This window comes from Melanaphis sacchari, unplaced genomic scaffold, assembly GCF_002803265.2.
Source record: "Melanaphis sacchari strain LSU unplaced genomic scaffold, SCAv2.0 Contig225_pilon_pilon, whole genome shotgun sequence".
Classification (NCBI taxonomy): Eukaryota; Metazoa; Arthropoda; class Insecta; order Hemiptera; family Aphididae; genus Melanaphis; species Melanaphis sacchari.
Genome location: NW_020271102.1, coordinates 248255 through 257262, shown reverse-complemented (window position 1 = coordinate 257262; position 9008 = coordinate 248255). Strand labels below are relative to the sequence as shown.

At 27.1% G+C, this 9008-nt stretch overlaps 2 protein-coding genes across 3 annotated transcripts; one reads left to right on the top strand and one right to left on the bottom strand.

Annotated features, from left to right (window-relative positions):
• Positions 1-16: 16 nt before the first annotated feature.
• Positions 17-5813, bottom strand: LOC112594243 (xaa-Pro aminopeptidase ApepP-like). Of its 2 annotated transcripts, none has more exons than XM_025338931.1 (13): positions 5589-5813; positions 5065-5182; positions 4837-5005; positions 2702-2938; positions 2532-2627; positions 2179-2375; positions 1927-2077; positions 1728-1854; positions 1481-1630; positions 1276-1405; positions 1030-1207; positions 274-446; positions 17-213 (listed from the first exon to the last, which is right to left on the bottom strand). In XM_025338931.1, exons 2-13 carry the CDS (start codon positions 5176-5178, stop codon positions 91-93), a joined length of 1845 nt encoding a protein of 614 aa, XP_025194716.1. In that variant the 5' UTR covers positions 5179-5182; positions 5589-5813; the 3' UTR covers positions 17-90. The 2 variants fall into 2 exon arrangements, with proteins under 2 accessions (XP_025194716.1, XP_025194717.1); XM_025338932.1 differs by lacking the exon at positions 5589-5813 and adding an exon at positions 5392-5567.
• Positions 5814-6191: 378 nt separating this feature from the next.
• LOC112594244 (5'-AMP-activated protein kinase catalytic subunit alpha-2) lies at positions 6192-8592 on the top strand. Its single transcript, XM_025338933.1, has one exon. It carries the CDS (start codon positions 6546-6548, stop codon positions 8127-8129), a length of 1584 nt encoding a protein of 527 aa, XP_025194718.1. The 5' UTR covers positions 6192-6545; the 3' UTR covers positions 8130-8592.
• Positions 8593-9008: the final 416 nt, after the last annotated feature.

The following is a 9008-nucleotide window of genomic DNA, read 5'->3' as shown; positions in this document are numbered from 1 at the left end:
CAATATTAATTTTTACTTTATAAATTTTTGTCAATTGAAAAAAAAATAATCAACTTAAAATTGATTAACTAATGTAAATAAATACATCATTTATCGCTTGATTGGTTGTGTTTCCTTTTTTAGCCATGTTAATGCTCTCTTATCGTCTAATTTTTCTAATAATGGTGTTAGAATTTCCAAACACTTGCTATGATATTCATTTAAATAGTCAATCTAAAAATGTTTAAAACAATTGATTAATGCATTATCATTAATAATTATTAAATTTCTTACTTCTTTATCAGTGAGCAAATCTATCACCAACATTTTAGTTTGTATAGGGCACAAAGTAACAGTTTCAAATTGCAAAAATGGTTTCTGTGGCATTTTATAATCAGTTGTAGTATCTTTAACTAAGACAATGTCTTCAAGACGAATACCAAACTGTTCTTCGTAATATCCGGGTTCTAAATAGTATAAGAATTAAATGTTAATATAATTGTAAAGTTAATAAAAAAAATAAAATATTATGATTTTATTATGTCTCAAATCGATGAGTTATGACTAAGATTAGCGGTTCTCGATTTATTTTGTTGCATACCACCAGATGACTTATTAAGTAGGACTACAAACCATTTTGGGTTAAGTCTCAAAAAATTAAAAGTTTTGGTAAACACCAAACAAATGAGTTCATAAAAGTATATGAGAATTGTATCAATTTTCTCTATGATGATTACAAAAATTAGATCAAAAATAGGATATTTAATTAATTTGTTAATGATCATCAATAATATAGATACTTGTGGTTTGAAGAAAAAAGACTTAATTTTTAATTGAAGGTCTACATGACAAGGAGAAAAATTTCTTTGAAAGTAAAATAAAACAATTTTCCTTTTAGTCGATTCTATAGTTATAATTTATGAATAATAAACAGTGCTGATACAACTTTTGCATACGTTTTTATAAGATGGACATAATTAAACACTTAATTGTTTTTTGGGATGATACAACATTTTGTGGGTCATAAGTCATTTCTGCTCAAAAAATTACCATTTGATAAAAACATTCCAGCTTGTAAACCAGGATCATTTGGTATTTCTCTCCAAGATATTCCCATAGGTCCTTCATGTACATTTAAGTAAGCACCAATACCGTGACCTGTACCATGCATGTAATCTAAACCAACATCCCACAAAAATCTGCGTGCATATGAATCCAGACAGTTTCCCTAAAAATTAAAATACAATATTAACATAAATAAAAACATAAAACTTGAAAGAGAACTATAAAATTTACTAGGATTTTGTGAGGAAATTTGCTCATTGCTAAATTTGCTTGGCCTTTAAAAACTCTGGTGAAACATTCTTTTTGATACTCAGTTGGTGTTCCAAAATGTAGTGTGCGAGTTACATCAGTAGTTCCATCCCTATTTTAGTGAAAATATATTTAATAGTAAGAATAAAATAAATTCATTGTTTAAAATAAAAAAAATTATACTTACAAAAATTGACCACCTGAGTCACACAAATACATTTCATCTACGCTTAATTTTCTATCAGTTTCTGGAGTTGGTGAATAATGAATTATTCCACCATTTGGACCAGATGAAGAAATTGTTTCAAAACTTGGACCCACAAAGTCTTCTTGCAAGCTATTAAAATCAATGGTGATCATTAACTGTACTTATTAATTAATAAAAATAAAAAATTATAAATGAAATAAGAATAATGTTTTTAAATAAAAACTACCTTCTAAATGATAATAACTTTTCAGCAACTGATATTTCAGTTAAATTTCCTAATGATATGTTTTCCTCTAACCAAGCAAAATATGAACACAGCGCAGCACCATCTTTAATATGGGCATTTTTAAGACCTACAAAAAAAAATTATCATTTGTATTAAATTAAATTAAACTGATTACAAACTAATAATGACTTTATTTTACCATTAATTTCAACTGAGTTTTTAATAGCTTTCAAGAGTGGAATTGGAGTAGGTTTAGAAATGCGATTTGATTTTGGAACAATATTAACTAAGTTATAACTAGATCGGTCTGATACCCAAACTTTTCCAGTCTTACTGCTGTCTGATGCCAACTAAAATGAAGCATAAAAAGAATTTTATAAATTCAAATAATACTCATTTATCTACATGTAGATAATTATTTAGATAAATAAAATAGCAAAATTATACTTACAATATCATTGAAAAATGTATGCAATTTATCATAAGGTTGTATAATGACTGACAAGTTTTCATTTTTAAAATGTTCAGGTACAGTTGAATCTAGTTTTTTGTCATCAACAAATAAATGGACATCTGTGTGTGTGACTATGACATATGAATAAAATACTGGATTATATGTAATGTCAGATCCTCTCAAGTTTAATAACCCTGAAAACAAAATATGGACAATTAAAAAGTAATAAAAAAAGCATATATAGTATACTGTAATATAAAATATTATCAGCTTTTAAAATAATGATTGGTTTAAAAAAAAAATAATTAAATTTACAAAGAATACATCATTGATAAAATATTCACACTTACATGCAATTTCATCTAGAGCAGTTACCAACAAAATAGTAGCATTTTTTTCAGTCATTTTCTGTCTTATTTCTTCAACCTTTTCTCCACACTTTTTTCCTAGAATAAAATAATAACTATTAACAATAGTTAATAAACTCACTGATTGAAAAAAATAATAATAATTAACAATCCAGTAAACTTAATGTTTAATGGTTTAACTGGATTTGATGGAATAGCTGGACGATCAGACCACATACGATCTATGAGATTGGTATCTAATGGAATCAAATTAATGCCTTTATATTTTATTTCTTTATTGATTCTACGCCATTCACTATATGTTATTAGATTTGCATCAACAGCAATTCTAGAGCCAGTTTTCATATTTTTAGTAAGCCATTCTGCTAATGTAAGTGTATCTGGTAATCCTGAAACAAATAAATAATATTTAAGTAGTATTAACTTGAATTATTTCATTTTTTTTTTAAAGGTTAAATATTAGTCATTTGCAAACTTTTATTAGTGTAAAAATGGTTTTTAGTTTAAACTTGGTATAAGTTTTAAATTGTTAACATTAATTAAAATAATAGTACATGATTTATTATGAATAGGTATTCTAAAATTATTATTTTCAAATACACATTTTTTCACATAACATAATAATGCAGAGTAAATATTTTTCTATAAAATAAAACATTTTTCCCATGTATAATTTATCAACATAGACATTCTCAAGTAAATACAGTAAAATTACATATTATGTAAAATGGCAACTAGGCAGGATGGTAAACAGAATGAATTAGAAAAAAATGTATAGTTTTACATGTTATTTATTACAAAAAAAAAAAATTTAGAATTATGCATACACATTTATAAGGTTGTTAAATTGTATTATATTGCATATACATATTAGTCATATTACTATGTTGTATTATATTATGTATTATTTAAAAAAAAAAAATGGTAATGATTTGTTATTTCAATAAAAAATTAAAAACATATGTATCATGCGTGCACCACTTCAACACAAATAGTTATACAATACAAATATCACGCCACAAAATATCAAAATACCATTCATTATCTTTATTAATCAATGACATTAAATAGGTAATCGGTTAATGAGAGCACTGTGCCAGAACACATAATATCATATTATGAAGGTAAGATGAATGTTTCAACAAAATTTTACCGATGTATAATATGTACAAGTATCCGGAAAATAGAGTGGATTATGTGGGATGGCATTAAGAGGGAGAATATTAATGAGGTTTTACTATATTATCTTTGAAAATTAAAATTTAATAGTTAATATTAGAACCATTAAGATAAAATAAATATAATAACGATGGCCAAACAGTAAATTAAAAAGTTGGTTAAAAAAAATTAATAATAATTAATCTGGTAATTTAAAAAAATTTATTAATATGTATTTTTCTTTTCATAATATTATTTATTTATAATATGTGTAATTATAAAAAACATAATATAAATAAAAAAAGAAATATGTTATAAGCATAATATTTAATTTTTTTTTTTCAAAATTTTAATTTAAATTAAAGTTATATAAGTATGAAAAATATTACATTTTAAAAATACTTTTAAATAGGGAAAGAGTTTCAATGAACTTAGTTTTTTTTTTTTTGTTAATGATACAAAGCTTGTTGTACAATTTAATTATATATCATAATATAGAATGCATATAGTAAATTTTAGTTTTATTAGGAACAACCAATATTAAACAGACTATGATAGTTAAATTATACTATTAATACAAAATTAAATTATATAATTCATACTTGAAAATATTGAATAACAAGACATCTAAACCTATCACAGAAAGTAGTTATACATTTAATTTTAGCAATTGTCCAACAATAAGACCAATAAAAGTAAACATGAAGTGAAGAATGTAATTTGTCATTTGATATGGTATGATGTAGTAATAAAATGGAGATAACAAATAAGGTTATGGCATTATTTTTAAGTTGTCTTAAGTTTACTTAGGGTTTTGATTATTATATTTTCAATGACTAAGGTACTAATTATTTTATCATTATAATCATACATTTTTACAAGATTAAATATTTTCTTATACCATATTAAGTTAACTAGTTTTATTAATTATTTAATATTGCTTAATTAAAAATAATAACCATTTTAACAAATATAAATACCATTAATTGTACTATGAAGTCTATATAAATTATATAATGATGTCAATTTATATTTAAAATTGAATCATAACTATTTTATGACTACATTTTATTATTTATATAAATATATATTTTTTTTAAATATAGTTATTTAATATAGGTATACAAACCCATTTTCATTAAAGTCCAATTATCATCTAATTGTTGCTGGGCTTGTACAAAGTAACGACCATCCGTCCACAATAAGGCCTCACTTTGTGTAATAAGAGCAACACCAGCAGAACCTGTGAAACCAGAGATAAAAGCTCGCCGTCCATCGCACGCAGAAATATATTCATTCTAAAAAAAAAATTATTTTAACAATAGGATAATGTAGAGATATTGAAATATAAGTTTACTTGATGAGCATCTTCTGATAAAACAATATAACCTTGAATAGGTTCACCTAAATACTTTAACTTCATCAGGTCACGTAATCTTGACAAAAGAGGTCCAGTACTACGCACTGCCATGATGCTATAAACATTATCAATCACATAGAAAATGTATAAATAATAAATTATGTTATACTTATAAAAATAAAAACAAAGCATTATAAACTTATAACAAAACAATTAGTGAAAATAAAAGCAACAGTTGTATAGTAAAATTTGAAAAATTAGGTACAAATCAATAAGTTGAATGACTAAAACAAAATTCAAATAAATATATGTCAGTTCACATACAGTTCTGGTGTATCAAATCAAAAATCCACAGAAGACCTTGTATCAGTAACTGTTTGGGGATATTCACAAAGTATTAGAAACCAAGTAATTATAATGCTGGTTTAAAGACGATTTCGAATACTACGTAATAAAGTGAAAACAATACCACAAAAAAGTTGGTCAAATTGAGTAATATCAAACAGTAGAAAATAATGTACCTTAATGTGCTAAGTTGAAATTCCACTTATGTAAAGAAAAAAATACACTACTGTAGTGGAGTGGAGTGAACGATTATTTTGTGTTCAGAAAACACGAATCACGCATCAAAAGTGGTGGTCGATGTGAATTCAGAAAACAAATAATAATAAATTGTAAACGTAAAAATTAAACATGTTATCATCATTCTGCACTCATCATAGCTGGAAAGAGTGGAAAGTGAAAATACTTATCTCATGCGTTATCAGTCCACTGCCAACAGCATTGCACGCCAAGTGCGCATGCCTGACAACAATGAATACATACCGACCTGGGTCTATACACCATATACCATGTACAAGTGTACCGACCACATACCAACACTGCACGACAACACTGCAGAACTTCAGTAGATAAAAAAGCATTTTTCCTTTTTTTTTTTTTTCGTACTTCTAATAGTGTTTTGTATTGGAATGTAATAAAAATGAAAACGGGATTACAATTAAAATTTCTCGCGGTCTAGATCGTCGTGAATGATCTGAGTGTGACTTGGTGACCGTTGGTGTTTATTCCCAGGATACAGGTAATTTATACAATTATTTTATTTTGGTAAAATTTCGCCGAACCTCAATGAGGTTATGCGCGCTGGTAGTTCTGTGCTCATAATATAATCGATTTGATTACAAGACAGGCACTCTGCGTTACGTGCGCGCGCTTGTCTGCGTGTATATGTAATGTTTATGTGTTTATTTTTTTTTCTCCGAATATAAGTGGGATCGAGATCGGCCTTCAAAATATTCTGATTTCCGATGCAATTATTGTTGTGTTTCCGCGGTTCTTAAATGATCACTATTTAATCCCTGGTACGCGTATTTTATTAAAGTAAAATTAAGATAAGTTAGCTGTGTCGATTTTTATCCCCGATGCTTGAGAAATATTGTGTGCGTTCATTGCTGTAAAACAAAGGAATATTGTAAAAAATGGCTGAAGTAAAACCTGCCAGTAGTCAACAACAACCAATCGTCAAAATAGGTCATTATATACTTGGACAAACACTCGGTGTTGGTACGTTTGGCAAGGTGAAAATTGGTGAACATCAGCTTACCAAACACAAGGTGGCTGTCAAAATACTCAATAGACAGAAGATTAAAAGTTTGGATGTGGTTGGAAAAATACGTCGAGAAATCCAAAATCTCAAACTCTTCCGTCATCCTCACATCATTAAACTGTATCAAGTTATCAGCACGCCTACTGATATATTTATGATAATGGAGTATGTATCTGGTGGAGAACTATTTGATTATATAGTAAAACATGGTAAACTTAAGGAATTTGAGGCTCGTCGTTTCTTTCAACAAATCATATCTGGCGTTGATTATTGTCATAGACACATGATTGTACATAGAGATTTAAAACCTGAAAACTTATTATTAGATCATAATCTACATGTTAAAATTGCTGATTTTGGCTTATCCAATATGATGATGGATGGAGAATTTTTAAGAACAAGTTGTGGATCACCTAACTATGCTGCACCTGAGGTTATTTCAGGAAAGTTGTACGCTGGACCTGAGGTAGATATTTGGTCATGTGGTGTTATTTTATATGCATTATTATGTGGTTCTTTACCTTTTGATGATGAACATGTGCCAACTTTATTTCGAAAAATTAAATCTGGTATCTTTCCTATACCAGATTATTTGAACAAATCTGTTGTTAGTTTGCTGTGTCATATGTTACAAGTTGATCCAATGAAGAGGGCATCTATTGAAGATATTAAAAAACATGAATGGTTCCAGTATGAACTACCAGCATATCTTTTCCCTTCACCAGTTGATCGAGACTCTTCAGTGATTGATACAGATGCTGTTAATGAAGTTTGTGAAAAATTTAGTGTAAAAGATTCTGAAGTTCATAATGCTTTATTAAGTGGTGATCCACATGATCAATTAGGTATTGCCTATCATTTAATAATTGATAATAAACGAATTGCTGATGAAGCAGCCAAAGCAGAATTAAAAGATTTTTATATTGCTAGTAGTCCACCTCCAGCAGGAGGAAGTTTGGAGCCATCAACTTTAAATTCAGTGACAAAACCACATCCTGAAAGAATAATATCTCAAAGAGAACGTGCTCAATCTATAGATCAAGGTGCGAGAGGATCTCCAATGAAAAGAGCTAAATGGCATTTAGGCATACGATCTCAAAGCAGACCTACAGATATTATGAATGAAGTATACAGAGCAATGAAAGCATTGAATTTTCAATGGAAAGTAATAAATCCTTATCATGTTCAAGTAAGACACATGAATCAAAAAACTGATAATTATATCATGATCTCGCTACAATTGTATCAAGTTGATTACAAAAGCTATTTGTTAGATTTTAAGAGTTTAACAAATGATCAGTTGGAAAATGGAAATATACCTGCACCAACCTTGGAAATTGAAAATCAATCTCCAAGACAAGATGTTGCTGTACAATCACAAAAAAAATGTGTAGGACATCATACAATGGAGTTTTTTGAAATGTGTGCGTCTTTGATTACTCAACTTGCCCATTAATTAATAAATACAAATATTTGTTGCAATTATTTAATGCAAGTATATACCAAATTGTTAAAAAAGTAAATGTAATCCTTAGATGAGCAGTTAGTTGTTTTTTTGTTGTATAATTTTCTCGTATTTATATGTATGTGGCCATACAAATTTTACATTATAAAATTTGTGAGAGATTCAATCAGTCTATCCTATCAGAAAACATACTTGGTTGTGAATTGGAATGAGGCCCATTAATCAACTATATTGAATTATCCCCCTCCATATCTATAATATATACTATCTTCGCTTATCAAAATTTTGTGGAAAGCATTGTTAAATAAAAAACGGAATGCATCATGAGTGAAAAGTTTTCTTGTGGAAACAGATTTTAGTAACAGAACTTAAATGATCTTATACCTTTATATTATATGATTGTTTTAATATATGTATTATTTTATGGTTGCCTATATGTACTTTTGTTTCAATATTTATTTTTATCGTATATGTCTTGAGAGAAATATGTATTTAAATCTCAAATTTTAGAATAATATAAGATACCTTAAAGATGTATTTTTTATAATTTATAATTGAAAGTGCTCTATAAAGTATCTAATATTATACTATACCTATAGAATATTAATATACAGATTAAAGCGTCATGTTTAGATTTTTAAATTCTTTAAAATTTGTCAACATTAAGTAAAATCAATTATTTATTATGATTTTTAGGCATGTAAAGAATGAAAATTTTTGAATATATTCATTATTTTATTACAAGTATATTTCATTATTTTTGTATGATAAAATTATTTTTACTGCACCTTGATTGGGTTTGTAATTCAGTGATAAGTTGTCAATTGTTATATTAATTTTTAAAACTTGAACAAATAATTAAGTTATATT

Bases quoted from the DNA above. Each gene is read 5' to 3' on its own strand.
- LOC112594243 (XM_025338931.1), bottom strand. From the start codon at position 5,178: ATGGCAGTGCGTAGTACTGGACCTCTTTTGTCAAGATTACGTGACCTG. The intron at 2,628-2,701 runs GATTGTTAATTA...ATTTTATTCTAG, and splicing joins ATTAAACATTAAGTTTACTG to GAAAAAAGTGTGGAGAAAAG. The intron at 447-1,029 runs GTAATTTTTTGA...TATACTATTTAG, and splicing joins TGGAATGTTTTTATCAAATG to AACCCGGATATTACGAAGAA.
- LOC112594244 (XM_025338933.1), top strand. From the start codon at position 6,546: ATGGCTGAAGTAAAACCTGCCAGTAGTCAACAACAACCAATCGTCAAA.